The 27,909-nt window shown below is 40.4% G+C and overlaps 3 protein-coding genes across 15 annotated transcripts in view; 2 read left to right on the top strand and 1 right to left on the bottom strand.

Moving 5' to 3' along the window:
• The first annotated feature begins 81 nt into the window (after nt 1-81).
• cipca (CLOCK-interacting pacemaker a) lies at nt 82-8,030 on the top strand. Of its 10 annotated transcripts, none has more exons than XM_088648027.1 (5): nt 82-232; nt 1,343-1,497; nt 1,581-1,770; nt 2,260-2,432; nt 2,820-8,030. In XM_088648027.1, the coding sequence occupies exons 3-5, from the start codon at nt 1,638-1,640 to the stop codon at nt 3,675-3,677; spliced, it is 1,164 nt and encodes a 387-aa protein (XP_088504153.1). In that variant the 5' UTR covers nt 82-232; nt 1,343-1,497; nt 1,581-1,637; the 3' UTR covers nt 3,678-8,030. The 10 variants fall into 10 exon arrangements, with proteins under 10 accessions (XP_088504153.1, XP_088504158.1, XP_088504156.1 ...); XM_088648030.1 differs by having other exon boundaries at nt 121-282; nt 1,343-1,489; XM_088648024.1 differs by having other exon boundaries at nt 121-282.
• A 1,070-nt stretch (nt 8,031-9,100) lies between these two features.
• zdhhc22 (zDHHC palmitoyltransferase 22) lies at nt 9,101-16,762 on the bottom strand. 3 transcript variants are annotated; one of them, XM_088648023.1, is made up of 4 exons: nt 15,863-16,364; nt 13,752-14,309; nt 12,213-12,530; nt 9,101-11,314 (listed from the first exon to the last, which is right to left on the bottom strand). In XM_088648023.1, the coding sequence occupies exons 2-3, from the start codon at nt 14,305-14,307 to the stop codon at nt 12,259-12,261; spliced, it is 828 nt and encodes a 275-aa protein (XP_088504149.1). In that variant the 5' UTR covers nt 14,308-14,309; nt 15,863-16,364; the 3' UTR covers nt 9,101-11,314; nt 12,213-12,258. The 3 variants fall into 3 exon arrangements, with proteins under 3 accessions (XP_088504149.1, XP_088504147.1, XP_088504146.1); XM_088648021.1 differs by lacking the exon at nt 15,863-16,364 and adding an exon at nt 16,494-16,762 and having other exon boundaries at nt 9,101-12,530; XM_088648020.1 differs by having other exon boundaries at nt 9,101-12,530.
• A 71-nt stretch (nt 16,763-16,833) lies between these two features.
• tmem63c (transmembrane protein 63C) overlaps nt 16,834-27,909 on the top strand; it is a 47,860-nt gene continuing 36,784 nt past the window's right edge. Inside the window, exon 1 of one of the 2 annotated variants that reach the window (XM_088648015.1) lies at nt 16,834-16,953. The gene's annotated coding sequence lies outside the window, so the exon portion shown is untranslated. The remainder of the gene's footprint in view (nt 16,954-27,909) is intronic. The other variant, XM_088648018.1, reaches the window with a different exon arrangement.

Genomic DNA, 27,909 nt, shown 5'->3' with positions numbered 1-27,909 from the left:
ACGTTTCGGGGCTCAATGCCGTTACCGAACTCCAATTAGAGGGCCGTAAAAGGACAATGGGCGGGCTTTTCCGCCGCAAAATACAGTGACGTCACGAACGCTCCCCTGGCAACGCTTGCTGGATCCCGCCGTAAACGAACTCATGGAGTCGTAAACGAAACAGAAAAGAGGGAGTCTTTAGCTTGTTATCGTCGTGATGCTGTGTTTTCTTCAGCAGCGTTTTGAAGAAAAGGTGTATATTTTTTAACCTGTTAACGTTTTTAAGCGAGCTGTCGACAGTGAGTAAGTAGGCGATGACCTTTACCTATCTATGCGGGACTTTGTGTATCCGGAGGGATGTGGTGCTGGTCGCGTGTCGTGCGTCGTGTATCAGGAACTGTCACAGGCCAGCAAGCTACAGTTACAGCTCGGGCTGCAAGAAATCTAGATAAGGCAAATCTTGGGTTAGTTTCTGCCGAAACGATTGGAATCTGTGCAAGGAGCAAGCAGACTCCCTTGAATAGGACGTTAAACAAATGCAGAAAACATTTGACTCTTCTACAGTCTTCGCGTGTCTATAGTATTGCGATAATATTTTGGTTCTTGCATCGCTGGGATTTATGTACGTGCAGTGTATTCGTCAACGTGGGACGTAATTTTCTTTTACAAAGGGTTTAATATGCCGCTGCGAGAGTCGGATGGCAACATGCATAAGTGCGATTATTTTTACTTATTTTGTAAATTGTGATTTGATGAACGAAATGCATTCTCGTTTTTGTACAGTCAGTGCTGAGTGAAACGGCCTTTAGTGTGGCCGGCTTTTACACTTCTCGGACCCGAATCATTTTCCACTTTCATACTAGCTACGTCATAAATGCTATTTTAAAATTAAACTGCTTGTCGGTCTATGAGAAAACGAAGAACACATTACTATTTATATTGGTCTTGTTCGCTGTGGCCACAGCTGAAGATATTTAGTTCAAAGAAGATAGTAAGAGAGAAATACTTTATTCTTTATTCAGTCTGCCCCAGTTTCCGAGATGTTTGGTTTATGTCTCTGGTGCAGTTTGCTACTGACGTCACTGTTGGCCTTTGTGAATTCATTAGCTTCTGTATGTAAGAAGGAAAGCTTTCTGTTCAATGCTGTAATGCGTTGTGTCTGGTGAAGTTGTATAACTAACTATGATTAACAGCATCACATAATTGCCTTTTCTCTTAAAAATTAGGATGAGATAATAGAGAAATGTACGTGTTTCTTGGTACGGCACATTGAATGAAAGATCTGGAGAATTATACTTTTTCTGCTTTTCCAAAACTCTTCAGATCTACTGCACGGCATTAAACATTGTTTCCCCATTCATAGGCTTCTGCATGCAGGGAATGATTTACAGACTTCAAGGCTGAACTCGACAAGTCACTGTGCTACACTGGACGTCTTTCCTTGGGGCTCCCAATTAAAGTTTGTCAGGATAAGACGCACGGCTAGCACACAAGACCGAGGACGTGTTTTGTAAGGATGTACGAGACATTACGCCTGCTGCTGACACGGGTCTGCTTGTGATGCTTCCCTGCTGATGTTCGCCCCTGTCTTTGGTCCACAGACAGTCCCCCGAGTGAGAGAGATGCTCCTTGGCTGAACGCAGGGAGCCCGATCAGCCATGAGTAACAGAGGGAAAGCAGAAAGCCACAGGAGGCTGTCAGCTGGGCTGCATGCTGACATGATGGACACGCTGAAAAACCTGCAGCCAGACAAGGGGAGGAATGAGTCGGAGCGGGACTCGGGATTCTCCGGTGTGTATCCTACTCATGGCTGTTGTTCCTGTCACAATCCCTTCACATCTGTGGATGTGCATGGCAAGAAATAAATGTGGGTTCTGTGCTGGAAAGGGGGGACAAAAAGCATCATCCAGGTGGGGCTGCTCCAGATCAAATCTAATCTGTGCCAAATGGCCAGACTCCTTTTCTTTGTGTCAGCTTGTTTTACCTTATATTATGGTTTCGTTTTTGTGTTAACGTCTGCTTCAAATGAAGCCGCTATCATGATACAGTGTCTTGTATTACTTTGAAGTGTACTTTTTCTAAAAATGCTGGTTTGGACCAACCAGGCAGGAGTTGAAAGAATGCTGACAGTGTTCCACTGGTTGGTCTTCTCCTCTTCTAAGTTGACTGCTGCAGTAGATGGTAATGCCTTCTGATAGGAACTTTGCCTTATTTAATATAGTTGTTTTACCTGCCCTCAGCTCGCAGCGCTGACTGACCTGCCATATGTTTGACTCCCAGATGCTAGTTCTGAGTATCTGAGTGCGGTGGAGCAGACAGATGCTGAGGATGGACAGAAAACCTCAGCCCAGAGCATCAAGTCTAAATCTCAGCTGCCACAGCTGGCAGTGATGGGGGGAGGTTACCCTGGCCTTTCTCCCATGATCATCATGAACAACGTCCTTCTGAAACAGGTGCAGAGGAGCTCCCTGTTTGGCTCTTTCAGAGTTTATAATCTGTGCCGTCATTAACTTGGCAGTGATATAGATTTATTGCTGTTTGTGTGTCCGATGTCTGTGTAACACAAGATGATCACTCCTTTGATCGCTCCTTTGAATCATCCATTTTAATGATTCAAAGGAGCATAACCTGTTATGTGAGTGTGATTTCTCTTTCCTAATTTTCCTAACTAATTTCCATCATCTGATTGGAGAAATCATCAGTCTTTTTGCATTGTGCACAGTTCAACAGGGAGGGTTAGTGGTAGTGCCCAAAATATCTTTAGGTTTAGTAAATTTATTTTTTTATGTAATCTGCATGTTAAAAATAGCTAAATGATTGCTACATTTGTCTGGTTTCAGGCAAGTAATTGCCCCCCTGCTGTGAAGCCCTGGGGCTTTCAACCAGCTATAGAAGTGATTCCCCAGCCTCAGGTTGTGTTCCTCCAGCCTGTCATTTCTAACGGTATCACAAACACGCAGAAGGGACCCCAGGACAAGAGGCGCCGATCGCAGAAGTACCTGCCCATCCTGAAATCCTACCCCAAAATAGCCCCTCACCCTGGGGAGAGCTCCTCAGAGAATGGTGCTTCTGGCTCTTCAGAGAGGAGTGGTTCGGCCTCCGCCCGTGTGGACAGAGCCAGCGCACTCAGACACCGGCGGCACAGCAGGGAGAAACAGCTGAGTCGGCTGTCCAGCACAGCCAGTCCCACGCCATCCGGCCTCCCTCTGCCGCTGACGCCCGAGCCCAGCACTCGGAAGCACCACTCCTCTCTTTCCAAAACGGAAAGCGCTTCATCGGGCGGTCAGCCCGCGCCGCCTGCGTGCTCCCAGGAGGCACCCCCGCCGGCACGCTCACCTGGTCTGGCCCCTGTCCCCCCCGCTGCCGCGTCTCCCTCTCGCACGGACCCAGACCCGGACCCGGAAGAGAAGGGCTCCGTGCTGGAGAAGAGGAACAAGAGGAAGCGCTTCTGTAACACCTACAACATCCTCCACAAATCCGGCCTTCTGGGCATCACGCTAAGGACCAAGGAGCTGATCCGGCAGAACCGGAAGACGCAGAGTGAGCTGGAGCGCCTGAAAGCGCACGCCGACCTCTTTGTGGAAGCCATCCGGAGCGGAGACCCTCAGATCTGGACTAAGCTTCAGCTGGCCATGCTCGAATGTGAGCCCTCTATGGCCGAGGATGGAGGCGAGAAAGAGATCCAGACCCTACCTTAAGACGCAGGAGCGCTCGAGGACGCCCCTCCAGGGTGTAGAGAGACAGAGCAGCCCCTCGCCTAATTTGCCTGCGTTTGGTTGCTTTTATCTGTGATGCCTATGCCCTGGTGTGCTGACTGAGGCTTTCTTTGCATCTTGTAAGAGTTAAACGCACCTTATAATAAAATGAACGATAGCTTGTAGCACCTTTATTTATTTGTTTTCTATTGGTCACTCTGGAACCTTGAGCAACTGAGCATGTCATTTTCGGCTTGGTTTTATCCAAATAGTGTGAGGGACAGTTGTCAGAATCTTGTCAGCCAAAGGAAGATGAAGTAGCTGTGTTAGTCCCTGAACACTAGTCACAGTCGTTCCTTTTTAGGGCATGGTGGGTTAAAAGGGCTTGTAGAAAATGTTGAACATCAATTTGGCTGGCTCTAGTAAGGGAGATTCTTAGTAGCATTTAGTAAACGGAATTGGTTTGGCGTGTTTTGGTTGTATGTTATTAGGGTCTCTACACTAGTTTTTTTTTATAAATGCCATCTCTGATCTCTGCTAGTATGAAAGAATATGATAGTTGGTGATGTTTAAATGTGCTAAACAAGTTTAAAAAAACAAAGAAACATAGAACACTGATTTCACAAAAACATAGCACCGTTTTATGATATATTTAAATAGCAATAATATACCATTACTTAATTTAGTGCATAGGATAATATCTATTAAATATTTGGCTTCCTAACAGAGTTTGCTTTTAGAAATGTCAGTTTATAGTGCCATGCTCATTTGAAGTCCATTCATTTCCTGCAGTCTTGGGATCTACAGAATTAGGAAGGACTGCAAGGAGTTACTGATGTATCATGTATATGTACCATTGGGATGTCAGCTGCTCAGATATCTTAGCATCCAAAGCACTGATATACTCAGCGCTGTCTTCGTAGTTCTGAGTACGCCAGTGCTGTGATGTAGTAAAATTGTGCAAGTGGCTTTATTTAGCAACATGTCAAATACACCTTTGGCAGGTGGATGGCATTGAATAACTTGTCTATCTCATTCAAGCAAAAGAGGGAACTTAAATGGCCACTGTCTGAGGTATTGTTGGCAGTAACTTTGTGCATCCATCTGTCATACGTTACTGATGGAGTTTTGCAAAAGCAGATATTTCCATATATCCTTTTTAAAGCAGGGTCTTATTTATATATTTTTAATTCAAATCTAATGTGCTTATGTTGATTTATTTTTTTTGTTAAATATTACATTTGCATTCAAAATGAAGACAGTGAGTAACAGAATTTGCTAAAAACTTTATTTTTCCTGAAGGCATCCTTCACCTCATACACTGTATTTTTTAATTCTAAAATGTGGTACCTTGTTCCTGAATGGAAGTGTATTCTGTTCAGTCTGTGCAAAAACACCGTTACAGCAAAAAAGCGACGGTGTTACTTCTTTTGAAAAGGATGAGATCAGTGATGCATTGTTAAATGCTTAAGTCTGGTTGCCTAAAGGTAAGGAACCTGCCTCTTGGTTGTTTAATTTAGTGTTCTCCTAGAATAACATTTTGGGAGATCAAATTGTGGCGTGGTACCATGGTAACCCTAAGTTTATTTTTGTGGGTATATATTAAAAAGATGCATATGAATTTGCTTCATTTATTTATTTAATACAGCTTTTGCTTCACCTCCAAAAAAAAAAACAAGAAACTGAAAGACGTTAAGAATGTCAATGTATCTTAAAACATCTATACCCTGATGCTGTGAGTGTTGTGTTATAGAACTTTTTTTTACCATGCTGTGCTTTTGTTAAAATCTTCTGGCCTGCACTATGTTTATTTTGTTTTAAAGATGTTTTTTAAAGTAAAAATTTTCCTTTTACTTATCAGTGTTGCTAGAGTCTGCGTTTCAGAATTTTTCCGAAGTTTGCAATTCAGTATTTTGACATCATCCTGAACTAAAATAACACCTCTCTCATTTAGATTGGTTAGATTCTTTGAAAAAAGTGGGAGTGATCATGTTAAATTATATCCGTTTCACTTTACCTCTGAATGCATTGATCAGTTTAATTTAAATTTGTAAAAACAAAAAATTTAATGTCTTATTTCACCATCTCAAATCATTTTATTCCTTTCATGTCTGCTTTGTCAATTTATAATCCTCAATACGCTGTGATTTTTTCAAGTATTTGATGATTATTTGGAATAGGAGTATTTTATTGTATTCCAGTCTGGGGTGAGTTTTGACTGATGATCTCTCAAACAATGGCACATTTTTAGCTTGTTGTGTTACTGATATGAACAATTTTCATTCTATTAATTGTAGCAGGTTGTCACATTGAGATTAAAATGTCTCTATTGTAGAGACCTAAGCAAATAAAAGAAAACGGAAAACAGCCTGTCAGCTGTCATTCCTAGTTGTCTGAAGGCTAATGCTTATTCTTATAGACAATACGGAATTCTTAGTATATTTTATCTAAGATAACTTCATCCGTCTTTTAAGTAAATGATCCTTTTGTTTGCTTTGCTTTTTGTGATACTTTGTGTTTTCATTTTATTTGGTCTTTATTTGGAAACCTAGAGGGTTAACCTAGATCAACATTTAGAAATGGAGCCTTCATGCTAGACAATTTTAAATGCTTGCAGTCATACAGTATATACTGTACGTGGTAGGATATTTTTGTGTTCATATGATGTTTTCGAGACCATCATGCCCTTTCTGTCCTGAGCTGCATTGATAATTGTGAAAAGGAGACGCTTGTTAAAACAGTGTCATAGGTTGAATCTAGAGTTTTGGCGGCTGGTTTGGATTGCAGGAAACTGTGTCAAATAGCAAAAGTCCATCTGCATTTTTAAGAAGAAGCTTCTTAATGCCATTTACAGGCATTAGTTTTTATTCACCTGTAATGTCTTGCCTTGTACTGTTCAAAATACACATCATATTTGGACTAATGTTGTATAATCCTGAGATCAACTACCTCACTCATTCTTGCAAAAATTTAAACAGCATGCCTTCTATGCCATTTGTTTTCAGTTTAAGCACATGCTTCCAAGGCATTAACACATTGCTTAATTTCTTTGTTTCTCAGTGACATCTGTCTTCTTTTTATATTGGTCATCACTGTACATTTTGTAATTAACTGCAGCACGAAATATTAATGAGGTTGTGTATTATATTTGTTTTCATGTTATGCCTTGGGTGTTAAAGCTTACATTAATTCATTTTTGTACTCCTGTTACGTTGAACTTGGAGCTTAAAAGTACCTTAAAAACTTTGTTTTTTAGTGCTTTGATCATTTGCATCTTCACTGGGGTGTTGGCAGGTCCAAAATAATGTGATTATCTTCATCTGCTACTGTCTTTTATTAGAACATGATATTGTATATTAACACAATGTACCCTCAAGATAAGGTCAGTTACCTATTTATAGTGGAAAATCCCAGGGTGATTGTAAAAATCCATGCTGGGTAAAAGATCACTGTGTGTCATGCCTCTTGTAATAGTTTGAGAAAATCTTTAAAAGGAAACTGAAAGCCCTTTCAGCATATGAAAAACTTTGTTTTCAAGTGTCATTTATAATTAGGGATGTGAACATGAAATCTATTAAAAATGTCTTGCCCGGTCTTTTATATTGATTCTTATCCACTTTCCATCTCTGCTTATGTACAGTACAATAAGGAAAGCAAGTGCTGTGAATGTTCTTTAAAGGAGAGCACTTATCTTAAATGTATTCTTCTGTATCCTGGTACGCCAGTGTTTGTTCTGTTGAAGTAGATTAGCAGCTCTGCAACTTCCATACAACCTAAATCTGAAAGTGATTGTGTAATAGTAGCAGCTGATTATCTGAATATAAACTGTGCCTCTATGTTTGGCCAGCAAGAGTACGCAGTATCTCAATGGCGTTTTTTTTTTATAAAAGTAAAACATCACGCACAAAAGTTTTCCATCTGATTTATGTCATTGTATGAAAATTAGGAATCCTGAAATTAGCCCTTGTAAAGATCTGTGATGTACAACTGTATAGTAATGTGAATATTATTTGGGAGATGTATAGATTTTGTAAGGGTTAGCAAATATTTCATGATGCATTTCTGTGTTATGAATATGTTTCTGTGGTTTTAAAAATGCTGTCTTCTGAAGATCTAAAGATGATTGGCAAATATGTGTTTTATCCAAAGCAAAATTAAGTCTAGTAATTATGCTTGAGAGATTTGCAGAAGGTAATGATGTTACTCTATGCAACCCTCAGAGAAGGCAGAAAATGCCACAAAAACATACCTGTTTTTATGACCTTTCATTTGTTTATTGAAGTGCACTTTTTTGTACTTTTTTATTAGATTGTTTGCATTGACGTTTGCTTAATAAACTAAATCGTTTTTCTAAAACTTTCTTCTGAACAATAGTTATATGTTGACTTCCATTCTAAAAAGATAAATATCTATACAAAACAGTTCACATGCAAATACAGGCAATGAAAAGTAAAATTGTGTTTTTAATAAATCACTTTAACGTAGCTCTTGAACAGAAAACTAAAAAGCACATCCCTTGCCACCAATGTTCTTGAAACCAACCGTTTCAAGCTTGCTTGCTCAGGGTCAGCTTATATCTATGATGTACTCACATCATGTATAGCAGCGGGCTTAATCTACTTTTCCCACCAATAAAGTGTTATACTGAATTGCATTGCAAAAATGGATCAGTTGAACATCATTCAGCAGACATCAATTAAGCTCTTTATGTGTGAAGCTAGCATGTTCTCCTTGTGTTCTTTTACGTTTTCTCTTGCGCTCTTCCCACCTTCATCAGTAAATGCTTTGTTAATTGGTGACTGTTAAGCCTTCGAGTTAAGCCTTCCTCGGATGCAGGCAGGTCCACCAGCACCAGATTATTGGAAATCTGTGAGAAGTATGACTGCGTTCCTCCGCTACAACAATCTTGTGCTGTGGCTGTTCCATCATTTGCTTGCAGACTGTGGGGCTGCTCTTATTTGACCTCACCGTGGCTTAAAGATTATCAACCCTCGATTACTGCTTCTGTCGCAATTGAGCAAGCAAGTTGAAACCTTCCTTAAATTCTCTACTCGCATCATTTGCAGTTTTCTGTGAGTTTCAAGTTTACATAGAAATATTGTCTTCCAGGACCTCTGGCACAGGTTGTTTATTCAGAATTTTGTAGCACAGCTACTCCGCCAAGAAGACTGGTGTTTCCTTAAATCCTTGCTTTACCGGAAAAAAAATCCTGCCTTTTTCAAAAAGAACTTCCTGGGTCTAAACTACCTGACTGTTTAGAATAAGTATTATAAAGAGCTTTAGGAGTGAAGTCTAAACTTAATCACACATCCCGCTCAGAAGGTAACGGTGTGTCCCTTTCTAAAATACTAAACTGTTTATTGATTGTTAAACGTGTTATCTTTTCCAATTACCTTTCATTTGGAAAGAGATTAATCAATACCAAAGACAATGTTTTAAGTTTATTTTTGCAACAGGAATAAAGTACAACGAGAGACAATAATTATAATAGCCTACAAAGGATTTGCTTTTCAAGAATACAAAGTTTCATCACAAAGCCCTTCCTAACCCCTTACTGTATCTCTGTCTCCGAATATATTTATCATCTTTAACTCCCGAAGTCTTAGCTTAATGATGGGTCCTACCATTGAAACCATGATTTCAAGATGTTTTAATTTTTTTAATGTACGCATCAGCTTTAGTTAAAATTACAGAGAACACAATACTATCATATGACACCACCCGATGTCTTTGAAAAATATATCTTAAAAACTTTTCTGATTCTGGAAGATTTAAAAACTATTTCAAGTTTAACAAAGACAGTTGACAAACCATCCTCTATGATACAAACTATGACACAAAGTATTATTCTATACTGTACACATGGTAAATTTGTAGAAGCATATTTCCTAATTTCTTGGCACATTTTGGTTTCATATTCACATTTGATTTGTTGTCCATGATTACTTTTGGCATTGTCCATAATTCTTTTGTATTTAATTAAAAAAATGAAAGGACTCTGAACTATTTTTAATAATACTTGACTAAGAAAAGGTTCTTAGATTGTTTGAAATTCTTAAAAAGTTATAATATTACACAAATTCTTAAAGTAGAGAAATGTGTGATTATAAACGTCTTTACTTTGGCAGAAATCTGGGATAAAATCTTTAAAAAATATTTTCTTGATTAAAAAGCAAGCACTTCACAGACATCCCTTGCTAATCCAACTCGTATTTCACAATGGTTTTGCTACAGACAAAGAGCAACACTTCACCATAAATGCATGATACTGAAAATCCTCTCAAGGGTTTTATGTTTTGTAATAGTTCCCATCAATAAAAGTTCAGCTATATGCACTGTGTCTTGAAGATAAGGTTACTATCCCAAAACTGCACATTTTATCATATACAGAGCATTTAAATAAATGTATCATTATGTTTATGGATGCATGCTTTTAGAAAAAGGATGTGGATCATGGATATTGATCAAATGTTTTGGTAAACTGAACTTTCATGTCTGACAATGATAGCTGAGTGGCTTTTGACTGCTGGCAAAACCTTTAATCACTTCATTAGTGAGAGAGTTGATTGGACACAGATGATTTAGTCTGTGGAATGTTAAGCCTGGTAAAAACAAGAATTAAAAATGCAGAAGGAAACCAATATGCCTCACATTTTAACAACAGAATGCCTTTATCGATTGACGGAACCTTGACTGCATAGCGCTGCACTGATCTAGTCTTGGGACCTCACTGCTGCCCTCCCTGGAGCCTTGTTATCCCAACATGATGATATTCCAGCAAGACAACACACATCCTCACGCAGGTCATGTAACAATCGCTTTTATGCAATCTGCGAAGTTGACAGTTATGCTGTCCTGCAACCTGGTGTAAAGCATGCATTGTAGATGTATTGCTTCCAACAGTGGTGCTAGCCTGTAACTTTCCCAGTTGATCGTCGATCGTTGAGCGTCAAACACTGTTGGTGATGACAAATGATAATCAGTATAATGAATTCCCCTGTGTCATGTCTGTTATAAAATGTCAGTTCATCTGCTAGAAAAATGACTGACATCTTCCTGAAAACTTTATTGTGCTGTTGTTTTAGGTCATTAAGGTTCTTTATGTTTTTTATGTTCAGTATATACTTGGTTTCCTGTGATTTCCAGTCTTAATTTTATAACCTCGTAAGAGAGTAGTGAGTAGCCCTTCTGCTTTAAGATGAACACCAAAGGAAAACTAGTAATTCCTGAATTCAATGCGAATTTAGTCTTTTTCACAGACAACACCAATAGTGTGGATGAACTCCTATTTTCTGCCAGAGAGAACCTTCTACTGATAAACTATTTGGGAAATAGCGCTGAATACAGGCAAATTGAATGTGCTTGAGCCACTCTATAGTAACACTGCCTTCAACGCTCAGTTCTGTGCATACATATCCTTCATTGTTGCTGTGCATGTTTATGTTTCTTATTTTACAGTTACAATTTTTTCTGAGGTGGGAAATTGTGAGGCATTGGTAGACTGCAATGCATTAGTGATTGTCTCAAAAGTTTAGGGCTGGAAGATGACAACATTCCCCTGGGTTCGTACCACCCCAGCACACAACAGGAATGGAAGCACTGGTGATACCCTTGCTGGAAGGAAGATAGTCTGTTCATGCCTGTTTCAAAGAGGATCTGTAGTTAGAAATGCTGAAAGAAACATTGTTAGAACAATAACATTTAAATATCAATGGACAAAAAGATATACACTTCAATTAATTTTAAGAATAATAAACCTTATTTATATAGATCCTTTAAAACCAATCACCTTAAAGTGCTTAATATAAACATATGACACGGTAGATTATAACCACCATCCTTGCTGAGTGTACCATGCCATGCTACTGTGTTATGCTCAGTGTTATTCAACAGAGCAATGCTATCAGCACTGAGAGTTTTATAACCTCCTTCATTCTGCACTTTAGGCTGTGCCAACACTGCATATCATCACTGAATGTTCTGCATCAGTACAAACATTCATTGCCTCCTGTTTGCAAGGAGAGAGAGAAAATGAGCATGTTTTCAAGAGTATTGTTGTCTTCTTGTTATCATACCATACCAGAAATACTACTCACCCATACGCTCCAGAAAAATAAAAAACACTAATAATGACTTCAGTGCATAGTTTTAAAGGATTTCTGCATAAACCATTACAAGAGGCAATGCTACTTGTGGAGGGAAGCCAAGTCTATAAGGAATTCTTCACTGTGCTGAGTGTATGGCAGCTGTAGCATTTTCTCCTCTCTTCACCATAAGCCTTGATTTTGAGTCATATAATATAACCGCAACATGAGAAGTTAAAAAAAAAGCTAGGACAATAACCTGGCGTTCCAATCAATTAGAACAAAACTGATATTTTTATGTACTAAAATAGTTGCACAACAAAGCCCATGTGGATTTACCGTCAGCAAAAGACAAAAATCAAATCGATTGTGAACTGTTTTATACAGCAGTGCTGGGTTTATCCAGAACACGTTCTCAGAGCATGTGAAAGAGGGACATGGGACACAGACCCACCACAACAGCGTGCGGCGCCCATCCTCACTCGAGCTGGTGCCCGTCCTCAGTCGTGCTTTTTCTCGTCAGCCAGCTGGGCCTCCACAGTCTGCACGGGCACGAAGAGCCCCAGCACCCAGCGTGACCCAAAGACGTCGCTCAGGTTGGCCCTCCAGGAGCTGCGCGCTTCCACCAGGTGCCCCTTCCACACCTGGCACCAGGTCTGCCCCCGCGCCACCAGCAGGACCTGCTGGCAGCAGAACCCCGCGCAGGTCAGGCCGATGCCCAGCCACACGTACAGCATGAGGACGAGGAAGAACTGCAGCCCGGAGACCGCACCTGCGACACAGGAAAACCAGCGCGGGTCAGGCTCCGGGACACGGCTCCCGCTTCGTAGCGCCAAACAGACACCCACCCCTCCACCCCGATTCTTTCAGGTGAGAATAATAATTCCTTACACTTAAATAGTACTTTTCTGGACACTCCACTCCAAGCTCTTTACAGGTAATGGAGACTCCCCTCCACCACCACCAGTGTGCAGCATCCACCTGGATGATGCGACGGCAGCCATAGTGCGCCAGAACGCTCCCCACACACCAGCTATCAGTGGGGAGGAGAGCAGAGTGATGAAGCCAGTTCAGAGAGGGGGATTATTAGGGGGTCATGACTGGTAAAGGCCAGGGGGAAATATGGCCAGGATGCAGGGGTAAAACTTCTACTCTTTTCGAAAAACAGCCTGGGATTTTAATGTCCACAGAGAGTCGGGACCTCAGTTTTACATGTTATCCGAAGGACGGTGCTTTTTTACAGTATAGTGTCCCTGTCACTATACTGGGGCATTAGGATCCACACAGACCGCAGGGTGAGCGCCCCCTACTGGCCGCACTAACACCACTTCCAGCAGTAACCTCAGCTTTTTAGACTTTTAAATTGAGAAACACAAACCTGTGTTCATAACACAGGCTGTGATTGTAAAGGAAATATTTTATGTTCCTAAATATTTATGCAAGATTTAGAAAAAATACATTTAAATCATGGGTTTGAAGATGTTTCGGACAAAAGTCCTCCAACTGTAGTGCCACAAATCTCTGGTTTAAAAACTCTTGTGAGCGTAAGTTTAGTGCACCAAAACTACATTTCTTCATGATCAGCAGAAGAACTTTTGCCCTGTAAAAATATTTTCTATGTACTGTATTGTACCTTATAAAAACACGCTTTTCTGTTTCAGTCAAACAAATACAGTCATCTATTAGTAGTTCATCCTACAGTATGCTTAGGATGCTACAGTATACGTTGTCTCTGTGCTTGTGGTGAAGATCCTCTATCTTATTTTTAGCCCTGAGTTTAAAGCATTGTTTTAGAAACTTTTAGGCTCTATAGGAGGTCAGCATTTGTTCTCCAATTCTAAGCTCGTCTCTATGATATCAAAGATATCATATAGATATGATATCAAAGATATCATATAGACATGATATCAAAGATCTACTATATGATACTTTAAAAAAGAGTAAGTCTAGACCAACTGATATGATAAGTAAATAAGCACCATGTAGAACCCACCTAAGAAAAAGTAACCAATGGAAAGAGGCAAAAGGGTGAGGAAGGTCAAGGGATTCTCGAAAGAAATAGAATATTCCACAGTCAGGTATGCCACACCCAGCACCAAAGAGTACAAACAGGTCCCTGAGGTGTAGATGCAAAACATAATGAAGTACCGCATGTTCTTGTTTCCAATGCAGTTCCCTGTGAAAAAGCAGTGGTGGTCTCTTTTCAAGATCACTTTTTTACAGAGCTTGCAAAAGTGTCGATCGTTGAGGAGGTAATGGGCATCCACCCGATCCGGGCAGTCGGGCGAACACACGGGCACCACGCTCTCGTTGGCGCTTTCTGCCGGATAGCGGATGGTCATGACGTAGTTGCCCAGCGCGTTCAGCATTAGGAAGAGGAAGATGGCGGCGTGGAGCAGCGTGGATGCGCTGGGGCGAGCCCCGGGTCTGTCAAAAATGGTCGGTATGAAGAAATAAAAGTGCAGGGCGAACGTGACCACCGTGGCTGTGAAGAAGTAGGCAGGAGCAATGGTATTGAGGAGCTTCAGTTTCAGCATCTTGAAATACATTCCTACCGGGGGAAAAAATAAAGACGTGGCGCTAGTAATTAAGGCATACACCGGTGAACCTCCTTAAAATAAGGAACGAGTCCAGGTTTATTCCCTGCTGAAAAGCGAAGAAAGGAAACACAACGTCTCGACTGTGGAGCCTTCTTCGGGTGTACCTACTTGAAAAACCTCCTCAAATAACGCGTCTTAGAAATATACGGGCATTGTGTCAGACATTGAGACCCCATTGTGATTTTTGAATGTGGGCATCAGAGATGCTTTGTCTTGAAGTGCCTAGTGTGACAGACCATGCAGTGACCTCCCAATTATTGTCCTTCTCTCTCTGAAAGTCCAGACTTTCAGATAGAAATATACGAATGTCTAAGAGTGTAAAGAGTTTGCTTATTGCAAAGCCCCGTAGGTGCAGCACTGTTTGTTTGTTTTTTCAGACAAAGTGATATCAATGGTATTTGTGGAACAGTTGCATTTTGCTTTGTAGGCAGGCACTGTACAAGGTATCTAGTGTGATAGATAATCTAGGGAATGTGTACAGTAATTAGGACTTAACAGTATTAATCGGTACATCTAAACGTATGTACGTAACGCTTATATGAAGTCAAAGCTGCTATTATACAATTTTATCGCACTGGTAACGGATTACTGAAATGAGCATTAACCATAAATACTAGAGGCTTACAGTGACTACATAGCCCTGAAAGGTGTTTCCAGATGTTATAACTCTGCATGATATATTTAAATGTGTGTTAATTAACATTTCTTTTCTACATATTAAATATTGTGTATATTAAAGGGTAAAAATGTGTTGTTTAAATGAAGTATCTGATACAGTAAACGGATGATTTCAAGTAGTCACGACAATGATGCTTGTAAAGAAAACTCAGCCCAGCGTGCAGACATGTTTTGAACCAATTTAATTCAGAAGTAACATATTCGCATTATTATCTGGAGAGAAAGAAAAGATATGTCAGGTGAAGCCGTACAGTGGTCATTTTTCGATTATTTCAATTATCAAAGCAAAAACAGTGACTCCAAGATCATTGGCAGACCCAGAAATCACATATCTCATAAACATACTGCACAAGCGTTCATTAAAAATTAAATTCCTTTTTCGGCAATAAAATGTTTTGTTGTAATAAACGGATACCCCGCATCAAGTGGGAAAATTGTATCTAGAATATAAAGAAGAGTAACTCCTTATTTTAGCAATTTGCTGCTTATACATACTGTACGTTTAATTAACAATTGTACTGAAAGCAACCGAATGCGTTTTGTCCATTACTGCTGTTTACTCCATCTCAGTCTTAATTGTTTTCATAGCCGTTAGCCAGAAATAGAGCACGGACTCTGTTTTTAAAAAGATATCTTCTTTCTAACGCCGGTTTCGTGTTGTGCAAGATTACCGCAGCGCATATGTACATCAGTTTTACAAAAGAACGGTAATAATGAAACACCGTAATGTGCAACATTTGACATACAGAAGCTCACGAGGGGAATGCCGAACGAGCATCTCGCTTCAAAATAGAGTCTAACCCGAAACTTTATAAAGGACCTTCACCTTCAGTCGGCTTCTGTACGACGGAGCTGTCCTTTCAGCACCAGCGCTCGGCGACACTGACGAGCAGCGAGCTCATTCAACACAAAGAGATTACGTGGCGTCAAGAAGACCCAAGCTTTTCCTCTCTGCCTCAACCGCGCTGTCGGCGAAATGTCTAGCACCGCCTGCTGGTCTGGACGCTGGACTCTTAACTGGGAGTCTTGATCGCCTTGGTCGGCTCCAGTACTAGGCAACTCAAAGTGAATCTACGAGGTACAGGAAACCCCGATCAAAGCCTGCTGTGAAGGCTACGTCATTATCCCCCCCCCGTTTTATTCACTGTAAGATGATCGTTTTTACCAGATTTGATCTCAATCCTTCAGAAAAATGCGATCTTGTTCAAATGTTTCCCCTTTAAGATCGTTTAATATGAGAGATTTATTTTTTTTTCTATTTATTGATTTTGTCCAAATTATTTAATTAATGACCATACGAGTCTTGGGTACGGCTCTTGTCCACCTCTCCATCTCTGTCGGATACTGCAGGAAATTACATTTCGGCCAGCAGGTGTCAGGCTTTATTTGTGAAGTCTATGCCAGAATCCCAGCATCACAGCTCAACACATTTATTTTAAAATTAGTCAAAATCTTACCTTTACCTGCCGAACACGTTGAGTCTAGTTAATGAACAGCCTCTGTGTTTCCAGTGATGTATCCAGTATGTCTGCAATAAGAATATATTAAATGATGGAATTGCTATTGCTTTCGTACAACTATTGCAACGGTGTTTTCAAAATCCTCGGTCACGATGTAAAATGTTTATAACTATATATCAGTTGTTATTCGTATTCCCACTTGAGATATTAGAGCTCACTGAAATTCCAGAAATGAATAACGAAGTTTCTGTTCGGCGAATGATTTGAAGAGTCGCCTCGTAACTGCGGCGTCGCATTTTGAAAACTGGGCTCTTGTGGATGATCCCTTACTTCGACTCTGCTATTGAGTTTACAGACGGTCCCTAAGCAGGTGGGAGTTCCTGTTGTTCTTGGTGCTGATGCAGAAAAAGCCTGGCGCATCCTAATAGGAGAACAGAAAATAGGACCGAGGGTATAGGTAAGAGATTTTAATCGTTTATTATAACTCTTAATTTGTCTGATAGTCACGCTGTATTCTTAGAGGTTTTCACTATGCGCTTCTTATCTGCGGGCGATTCAACCCATTATGTTGAAGTTGCAGCTTTAGAAAAGTGGGTGGATCGTGAAGTGCAGCAGTTATATTAGTACTGCAGTAGTGAAGACAATAAAATAGCTTGGAACAAAAGCACGGTGACAACAGAAAAGCCTTACGATGTAAATGAAGCCAAACTGCGGGAGTGTGGTAATGACGTTACCCCTATGCTTCTGTTATTTTTGTGGACTTGTGTTTTTTGTAAAAAAAAATGACTCCGCCCGTTGGGGAGACTACGGGACGGGACGTCTACTCCATAATAGGTAAATGCATAATCATTAAATTGCGTTTTTTACTCAGTGTTTAAGTCACTGAGTGTCTCCCTCTTACGCACACATGCTGTAGAAACACTGCGTGCATACACATACTGTACAGTATACTGGTTGATGGTGCAGTATCTAGGAACCCCTCGATACATGCTGTAATAAGTACTTGGCAAGTCTCTTAGACCTCAGCGTCATTCTTCTGAAGTTACAGGCACGGCGAATTTCAAATTTCCTGTTATCTCCTGCCCAAAGTCCTGTAACAATAATCGTATGTCCCTCATTTCATAAAAATAGCACTTAGTGAAATGTGCTGTTGATTTTTGGAAGACGGCTGCTAACAAAAAGCTGGGCACTGTACGTTTTACGGAACCAGCCCCATCAAACTCCATTCTGTAAATGACGGGATGGGAGAAATTCGCATACAAACCTAATGCAAGAAAGGCGCAACGATTGCGAAGTTTTAGGAAAGAGCATATCGAGCTTTTGCTAAACTCTCAACTGCTCAATGAGATACGTTCGCCTTTCTCTGTGTCCTTTATACAGTATGCTCCTCTGTTGTGTTATATCGACACGTGAATAAAGGGGCCAGACTGTGTTCGTGTTTTATAATCGGGCACGTCAAATACATATCCTAATGTTCCGAATGTAACTATGTAATAATGATTACTTATTGACTGGGTGACATAAACCGCGTCTAATTATTCAGCATAAGGCTCTTTACGATCTGCATCATATCCTAGTGTGGGTTTTAGCAAAGTATCCCAGAGTTTCATTGAAAAGGTGGAGATGCCTTTAAAATTTCCTTGCATGTGCTTCCAGTTCACTACGCTGACATGTTATGCAAATAAAGCAACTCTAGAAATGTTCCGTTTGCACAGCTGTGTCAGGTACAGGGTTGGCACATGTTGCTTCAGGTGGTATTGAGGAACTGTTTAATCTGAAGGCTACCGTTCACAAAAAAAAATCCTCACTGGTCATCCTACCATCACTGGTAGGATAGAGACTTGGCATTTTGCAGAAATGCATTTTTTTATAACGTACATGAACTGATATTTTACACAGAAAGACCTCAAAGAAAACCATTAGAAAGCAACAATATGTAGAGTACTGCGTATTGGTTCATCTTAAGGTGGTGATGTATATTATGACATGGTTGTTCAAATTTTTCATCTGAAATGTTACTAGTTGACAAGTATATTTTCATATTTCCTGCTGCCTCTTTGTGAGATTAGAAGCTTTTAAGATTATTTGCTTCTAAAATGCCAGAAAGATAATTTATCGATTTTTAATCTCTGATATATGCATATAAAATCTTTAAAATAATGTATTGGCCTGTGTTTTGTTATTATTCTTCATTCGGTTACACTATGTACTGGAGATATATTCAATGTGAATGAACTCTGGGCTGCAGACAAAGCAATTTTATCAATATTTAATCAACTTTGTTGTTCACCAGACACAACTCTGTTATGAATTTAACTGCAATTGTGAGTGAAATACTTATCTGATGATGTTGCTCATGTTTTCAGTGAGCTTGAGAGAGAGGACATATTAGCCAAATGCTTTGTAGTTGACATTTAGGGTTAAATATTAAAAAGTAAAAGCTGCTTTTAAAAGTCCAGGCTTTGCAAAACGACCATTGTAGATGAGCGAGTCCTTTCGAAAATGTTAAAGGTCATCGATGAGGACACAAGTCACAGTGTAGAGTTTTTTCTCTCAAGGCAGGAAAGCAATAATTGCCATGAATGTCAGAAAGAGGCTTATTTTCCGCACGACAGTAACATGAATTTTTAATTGGTACTCTGGCACTGATTGAACCTTGGTATCAGATCACAGTGTGCAGAAATCAATCCTAGTTTTAACTGCCGGTATTTTGAAAAATGAATTACTAGTAAAAGAAAAGGGTTAAAGAGACTGTTACTCCAGTTTAATTTAAACTAAAGGGGTTTAGCTCCTTCCTGAGAGTTAGCCAGGACATTTAGAGCTAGTTCAGCTCTGTCACTCAGGATGAGTTATTTAAGGTGACACTGTGTATTAATTCAATGGACACTCCTGCCAACAATGTACACCCCAGTGTGCTGCCAGCTGGTTTGTATAAAGCCATTTAGATCACATGATCCTGACTCTCCCTCCAGCATGCTTTCCGAACCATTCTTTAAAGATCTCAAAGATATCGTTGTATGAATAGTCTATTCACAGTTAGCCTGTTTAATTTGAAAGGCTCAAGAGCACTGTCACCTACCCACATCATTGTGGGTTGTTTATTTCTGAAGTGAAGTCTTGGAATAGTAATGATGTTTTTGAAAGTTTTATGTCATTAAAAAGCCTTGGCTGTCTTCTTAGAAGTGGTCACGTTGACCCAAGGTAACAAAGTAAACCTGCTAGATTTCAGCAATTCAATTCTTGTGGGTGTCCAACAGTTTTGACACAATGTTTACGTCCTTAGCTGAGATTCCCAGCTTGGCATGGGCAGGATTTTAACCACATGGTACCTTGGAAACATTATGGCACTTAGGAACATTGTGCCATGAGCTGTGATAATGAAGCACAGTCACATAGTGCATCATAAAAACAGGAACTGTAGCTTTTGCCAGGCAAGGTCATCTTGTTGGTCACAATTTTTTAAATTTTAAAAATGTAAAGAAAAAATGAACACTCTTATCTTCACAAAAAGCTTTGTGGTTACAGGCCTAGAAATTTTAAACTACTGTACATACTGAAATGTTCTTTTTGAACATCAGGGAGCCGAGAAAGCAGTGGTTATTCATTCATTTACCAAGATCAGAAAAAAATGATGGTTCACTTTGGAGAATACTTGAATACTTACAGTACAATCATGCTGGTGGCTGGGGAGTGCTTGAAAAAGCATATTGGGAAGTTGGATAATTGACCTGTATTGAAATGAATCTGAAAGGGGAGAGTTAACGAGTTAAGGTTTCTCAGAGTTAAGGGAAATAGGCAATCTTTTAAATGGGCTGGAATGAAAAAGTGGAAATATGTGTTGTTTACATTCTAAACGACAGTTCACCCCACTTGTCTCATCGTTTACAAAACATATATCCATAACATATAAGAAATTCATGAATATACCATATTTTTATATTCTAGGGTTCTAGGGTGGACATATTCTCCCAAGAGCTTCTAATAAGCAGACAGCCTATATACTGTAGGTATATTCTCGATATGTATCAAGTAAAGGTTTATTGCATGCTGAAAACAGAAGAAATATATGTAACGTTTCGGCTGTGCAGCCTTCAGCCACCTGAAGAAGGCTCCACAGCTCAAACATTACGTTTGTTTTGTTCTCTTTTCAGCATGAATAAACCTGTACTTGTTCCTTTGCAGCCTATGCATGCTGACACGGCTACCTACTTGATATTCTCAATATATTGATTATTGCATGGTGTACCTCGTAAGTTAAGCAAAGTAGTATTTCAGACTTACTGAAGTCCTTCTGGGTAAGATGGGGAGCAGCTCTTTGGACTGTGCACAATTAACTTTTCTCAACTTCAGCAGCCCGTACAACAGTTTAGTGTTGTGTATCATGACAAGTGTTGGAAAGTAAAGATCAGTGAAGCCATAGTAAAAGCTTTGGAATCCATATGGAGGCAACGTAAAACATGATGTAAGCCATAGAGAACTAGGGTAAAACCAGGTAACTGCTTAGTGCAAACATGCCAACCCATGGAAAGACTGCATATATGCCATGATAAACCTACATAAGGAAAATCCCTGGGGAAATCGCTGCAGTATTTCAGTCGTTGTTCATTAGTGGCCTGTCACTGAAGAGCTGTATTTGCAGAGGTTTAAAAATGAGAGATGATACACTATTCATGTAAGAAAATAAGACATTATACAGTACTTCATGCTTTGGCAAAGAAAACTGTAGTGGCAGATGATATCAGGTAGGCCATGGCTGTACTTCTGTGCTTTTGTTAAAATCTAGAGCTGTTAGTCCTGTTAGATGGTATTAGAAATGTCAGTCTAACTACTGCTGAGCTTAGTGTTTAGGTGATGGCTGCCCCCAGACTGGCTTGAGGATTAGATGGAGAGCTTGGAGGGTGAATTAAATGCCAGACTGAGTCAGAGCTGTTGCTGATGTGACAGAGGAAGAGACAGGGGTTTGACTGATGCTGCACTGAACTCACCCCGGGGAACAGGAACCATCCTGGCTTCATGTCTCTCTGTTTCCTGACCTCCTGCGACTCCCTCAACCTGCCCACAGACGGGAGCAGGTGACGTTTTAGCAAAACGCACCCATGAGCATCTATAAGCAACTCTGGTACTCAGTGCACCACGAAATCCATCATTCCCCACCTCCACCGAAGTAAAAATGAAAGGAATCGGGAAACAGACCAGAAGAGCCCAATCAATATGCAGTTAATAATTTATGCATGCTCCCTGTAGTACTCCAGTTCACTCCGGTGCTGGTGAAATGATAACACAGTGTGGCTCAGGGCCCTACTGTGGGACGCAGAATCAGAGGGAAATTGATGCCCGTGCACTGGATCTTTGACTCAGGTCTGTTTCTGGACTGAAAATCCGTTGACTGCAGAAAGAGAGGTGAGGAGTGAGGTGCTCCAGAAAGTGATCAAAACAGCACGTCTTCATTTTCACTTTCAACTCCTGAAGTTGGGGTACATGGAAATGCAGGGAAATTGGATAAGGTGGGATAATCTAAAGGCTTCTCCGGAATCTCTTCCATTAACGTTTACTTCCTTTTGAATTGTTCATATCCATTTTCAGATTTAATACTAAAGTTGTTCATTTTGGCCTTGAAAGCACATACAGTATCTCCAAAAGAAATTGAACATCAGTCCGGGTGCTGTGCAGTATCCTCCATTCCTGTTTGATATTAAAAGTATCTGTTAATTCAATTTTGGGTTCTGTGGAAATGTGTGATTAATAAGGCTTGAAAGAACTTCTACTAAAGAACTTCTTTTAAGTAAGTTTGGAAAAAGTGAAAGTAAATGTTTTATTATAACCTCTAGAAAAACTGTTGTATTAAAGCTTCTTCCAAAATCCTTCTGGATTGCAGAAGGAAGAGGCAGTGTGACAGGTTAAGACAAATAAGTTTTAATCTTCATACCTTCACAGAGTGCTTGTGTTAGATATAACACTATATTACTAAATAGAAATCCATGCAACTCGGTGCTATTTTTTAGTACATGGACATTTTGTAAATCAGGGTGTATTCATGCTTTCATTATTCGGTGGATCAGTTCAGCTTTGGATGTGGACTGTGATTAATAAAGCAATCCATTAATTAATTAATCTCTTCATTAATCAATATAGAAGTAAATGCCTCCTTTAGCCTTTTATTCAGAAACCCAAATGGTGCATAGTGCCATTTCAGAATGTTGTCAGCGTTTAGAGATTTTACATATGATTATTTATGCTTTTGTCCTTTACGTTTTAAATGCTATTTATCTTCTGAGAGAATCCGACTCCCTGGGAGGCCTTTCAAAAAGATAGGAATGTATGGGAAGTAATAACTATTTTGAAATAGATAACCAGGGTTATTTCGGTGTGTGCCTAAAGCTGACTCATTTGTCTTTTCTGTGCTAATTATGGTTTACTGGCGTATCACAGTGACAATGTACTGCTTCCTCTCCTGCTCTTTACTGAAGGCTGTGATCCTGCCAGTCAGACCTCCTTGGGCACTAGCAAGACATAGAAGACCTATCTGTCACTGTCAAACCACAGAAGCCCTGAATGCCGGGGAGTTTGGGGTGGGGGGGTCACTCATGGCCAAGACTGTCCCTAAAAGATGCTGTCTGTGGGAGTTCAGAAGTGGGCTCCAAGTTAATCCTTCAGAGCAAAGTGCTCATGTGTGCGGTTCAAAAGCCCTGCCAGCATGTAATCTAGCCCAGAGCATAGCTGCTTTAACACACCCACCAAGAAAGAAAGGTGTGCTTGAATTTGTTGGTACTCTCATTGGGCCTGTTTTATAAATGTGCAGTTTGTATTGAGAAGCTACAGCTTCTGCTGTATTCTCTTCTGTAACTGTCACACAGGGAGATGCCCTTATATGCTGCCTGGTAGCTTCCACAAGGGCATATCAAGATTTGTTCGCATTCTGGTCTGTCCGATCCAAACAGCAACCCTCAGCAAATGTTTCTTGTGCATGTGTAAAACTCTTGTATTTGCTCTGTTGTCTTCATTGTGCTTGGTCCTTTTTTTATTCCTGACACTCCCCACAGCAATGAACCCAAATTCAAAGCCGTTATGCACAGATTTATAGCAAGACTGTTTCTTGTGCCTTTCAGTCAGGAAACGAGGCTCTGTGGGCAAAAAGACTAATCTCTGCTCATAACGGCTGCGTTTCCGAGCACAGTATTCCTCCACTTAGAATAGACAGAGTTATTGCAGATATATTAAAACATATATTTGGTCGTAAATGGTTCAAAACAACAACCAGCAAATCCAGCCCCTGAGAATAGCTACCAGTGCTGTTATTATACAAGTCATAATCTGCAGGCCGATCATGTAAGCTGGCAGATCTCTCTGCAAAAATTGATGACCAGTATTATTGAACTGAAAGTCCTGTTGCCTTTTGGCTTGTCTGCCTGAAAGGGTCTCCTAACATTACCCAAGAAAACTAATTCCCTGATGCTTTTGTTCCATCCCACTGCCCATTGGGATTAGAGTCCAGGTGAGAAAAGCTGACTCTTAGACCCCCCTCAGCCTCCCAGGCCCCCAATGAATTCCCACACTTCACGAGCCACTGCTAAGTGGATGTTGTCTAAAATTGAGCTGTCAGGTAGCTTTGGATTAGTTCTGCAGTCTTGCTCTCAATCGCTCTCCACTGCGGTGGTTTGGAATGCCGACTTTGGCAGCTCAGCAGGAATATGAGCAGGTGCCGATTTGTCATGTTTACTGCTCCATCAGTCTGAAAGCTGCTAATTGGCTTTCATCACTTTTCCTAACCTAGTTATCTTCCCACCCAGGATAGACGTTAACCAGAGCGTCCCTGGAGGGCGGCGCTGTCTAAGCCTTTCTCTTTTGGATGGCATTCCTGAGTCTCCTAATGAGATTAAAGGCCTTTCCGTATTTGGTTTATGTATCCTGACATTACGGATGTCAGTTGGAGTCTGTGGGGGGGGGAAGAGAAAAAGAATAAGAGAGAAGTTTTCTGGGAAACTTTCTAAAAAATGCCCAAGGCACTGTCATTAGCATGCCTTTTATTGCCCGATACTGGATACTTTTTGGCAGGCTGAATTTAGGTGGTGCTCAATTCAATAGAATTGAAAGATAAAAAACAGTGCGTTACGTTAGAATTCCCAAAAATCCTTGACTGCCAACAATCATTAGTCCACCTCCTCCAATTTGTGATCAGATTGAGATACGAATGCTTGAAATCAGCCTTTCAAGAGTTCGATGGAAAAAAAAACGGAAAGAAGGCAATCTGAACTCATGTCAAAAATTGCTGTAATCTCATGATTATCTTAGTAGCTCCAGCCTGTTATGTATTTGTCAAGGCAGAGAGCCATTATTGCAGCCAAATTACATTTCCCACAAGTCATGCGACATGTACAGTAGCTTGGATCATGGTATGTTTAGGCAGTGTTAAGAGGAGATGTACTGGAATACGGAGAAGCAGGTGTTTCATTTCTTTAATGAGAAAATGTGGGCTCTCAGCCTGGAAACACATTATTAAACCCTCTGCTGGGGACCATGTAAAGTTGTCTCAAAATGATGTGTTTCTATGCTCCTCTTATAAACTTGTCAGCGTCACTTATTTTAATGAGATTCACAATGCAGGGTTTCTTAACCTCGGGCACTTCCAGTGATCAGACAGTGGAGTCTAGGACCAGCATTGTCAGTCAGTGATAAAGTCAGGGTGACAGATGGTCTGCTAAAATGGAGCGACAAATGTTCTCCTGTTGTTTGCATCCTTTCTTATTTTTGGATACCAAACATATTGGAGTTTTTTGATGTTTTGTTTAGGATTAGAAAGTTCTTCTTCTCATGGTAAAATAAGAACAACTGGGCTTTTACTCAGTCTTTACATTATGGGATACAGTATATTTTTTTGTCTGCCAGGGACAAAGGTCATTATATGCATGTGCAATAATGAACTACAGTATGTGTTTGGATGAACTGCATTCAGATCTTCGTGTCCCGGGAGATAAACAGATCAAGCTGACAGATTCAGGACAGGTGGCATTTCCTTGCTAATTTGCCAGCAAGGTGGCTTACTCTTGCTTGACTGTCTGTATCCTTCAATGGTCTGCTGGTCTGCTGGTTTATTCTCATGGAAGATTCTCTACAGCACTGCACACCTCTCTCGTGCCAGGAAACTCCCTTCTATACCCTCTCATCCTGACTCTCAGCAGTCTTCGGATACCTTTACACCAAGCATTGCTTGTCAGGTTTCAGACACACAGGTGTGAACTGTGTAGACTTTATACCTTCCTTTGCAGCAGATTGACCTGGATGGTTTCACTTACTGTACTATAATATCACAGAGCTGGTAACTCACTGCCTTTGTGCACTCGAGTAATAACATCTCATTGCTTCATAGCTCTTCAAGAAACCTGTAAACTACTGTAGTTAGAGGTCATTGTTTTTGGAATGTGGTCCTGGTTTTATGGAAAGTTACTTTGGTTTTTGTATTGAAAACTAACATGCATGTCATAACCCCCCCAAAAAATGTCAACAGTGGATTAAACTTAAATTTGTTTCAGTTTAAAGTACTGTACCTCTCGTGCACCTGTTGCAATGGTTGGGTATCATCGGCTGTTCATATTGGCCAAGAAACTCCGAATCATTGGTGACACCATCCGGTGTCCCTTCTTGATGGATCATCTCAGAGGAATAAAGCGGTACTTTACTAAAGGGATTTATTTGGATGTGTGATGAAATAACTGTTAAAAAAGTCTCACGGAAGACTGCTCTGAATGATTAGACCCTAGTGGTAAGCACTGCCTTTAAAATAGAGCCTCCCCTTCTTCAAAGACATCTCCACCTCGTCTTGGCAATTAGCATGAGGAGCCTAAGTGTACTTGAAATGCCCTTTCATTTCAATTTGCCTCTTTCAGAGGAGCACCATTATAGCTCATATCGCTGTAATGACGGTTTGGAATTTCTCATTGTCATGCCTTAATCATAGCCACAGAGCAATATATGGAGCCTTTTGTCTCTCAGCCCATGTTACCACTAATTTGTTCCAGTGATAGTTTTTCTAGATGGTAGCTTGTTGTATAGTTTAAAAGCTGTTTTGGTAATTACGCATATTGACAGTTACAGATTGATGCTATCTGTATCTGGAAAGCTCTGCAGATTGTGCATGGCGTATTGGTTGCAAAACCATGTAAAGCTCATGACAAACAGAGCTGTAGGGCTGCAGCCCTCTTATCATTTTAATTCAAATGAAATTCTGAAGTATAAGCGTTACAGAGAAACCTTCACTCTGCCAAATCTTAATGAATTAATCCAGCCCTTTTACTGGACCTTCCCTGTCTGCACTGAGTAATTATCACTGTGATAATAAACTTTCTGCTACTACTGCCACCACTTCTAAAGTGTGGAACCTGTAGGTGGGTTGATGCTGGCTTTGTGCATATTGGTGAGAAGCAGCAGTGAACACTAACCCACATTCTTTTGAGTTCCCAGAGGGTTTCCAACACAGCAAACAGCAGCAGGCAGGAAGGAATGCCCTCGTCAGCACACTAATCAGTATTCGCTCGCTCACTCAAAAACTCATATTATCAGTATGACAGCTTCTGTTTTTTTATCATAATTGCTAGCGCTCTCAAATTTCATTGAGGAGAAAATGAGCTTATCCCGAGAAAGCCACAGTCTGCGAGATACTATTGCTCCATTGAGAAAAGCTTGCGTGACGTTGTGAAATTAGGGCTTGTTTTTGCTGTTATCATTTTTTGCTGTTGGCCCACCTAGATTGTTTGCTGTCACTCAACCGAGGATCTCATCGTGACGTTTATCTGTCTTTAGTTTACAATGGAAGTGAACTGCACAGCAATTTTACTCAGTATAAAGTATTCCTTCTTCCTTTTGCACTTATTGTGTAATAGTTTGTTTGGCATTTATTCTGCCGGTTTATTGTGCTTTGTGTATTGTTTGTGTTGGTTTATAATGTGCTATTGTCTCTGGCGGAGGGGGTGCAGACTGACAGTAGAATTGCTAAAATCCCCAGCACTGTTCTCTTCCACGGGTGTCCAGTCCTGGTCCTGGAGGGCAGGTGTGTCTGCAGACTTTCATTCTGACTCAGCCTTTAACAGTGTACATCAGCTCATTATTTGGCTTAATTGGGCCCATTTAACAGCTTCTCCATGTGCTGCTGCTCTAAAGAGACTTAGAAAACCCACAGACTCGCCCCTGACCAAACCTAAAACCTTCTTCATGCCGTTTACTCTTTTTTTTAACAATCTATGTAAGAAATGAACTCTGATATCCATCAGGGTGCCTATTCAGGTTGCTCACTGGCCTTTTAATGGCAATGTAATTAAACCTAAAAACAACTAAGACAGCAAAAAGGGAATTCATTTCTAATACACCCAGAGAAATATGCAGTACATAGTTCGTCTTTATACAGTATATACAAAAGGTGTTA

Source organism: Lepisosteus platostomus, chromosome 10, assembly GCF_059453375.1.
Source record: "Lepisosteus platostomus isolate fLepPlt1 chromosome 10, fLepPlt1.hap1, whole genome shotgun sequence".
Lineage (NCBI taxonomy): Eukaryota > Metazoa > Chordata > Actinopteri > Semionotiformes > Lepisosteidae > Lepisosteus > Lepisosteus platostomus.
This window is presented reverse-complemented; position numbering and strand designations above follow the sequence as displayed.

Coding starts and splice junctions, on each gene's coding strand:
- cipca (XM_088648027.1), top strand. CDS start 1,638: ATGAGTAACAGAGGGAAAGCAGAAAGCCACAGGAGGCTGTCAGCTGGG. Junction 1,771..2,259: donor GCGGGACTCGGGATTCTCCG/GTGTGTATCCTA, acceptor TTTGACTCCCAG/ATGCTAGTTCTGAGTATCTG. Junction 2,433..2,819: donor ACAACGTCCTTCTGAAACAG/GTGCAGAGGAGC, acceptor GTCTGGTTTCAG/GCAAGTAATTGCCCCCCTGC.
- zdhhc22 (XM_088648021.1), bottom strand. CDS start 14,307: ATGTATTTCAAGATGCTGAAACTGAAGCTCCTCAATACCATTGCTCCT. Junction 12,531..13,751: donor CATTGGTTACTTTTTCTTAG/GTGGGTTCTACA, acceptor CCTGTGTCGCAG/GTGCGGTCTCCGGGCTGCAG.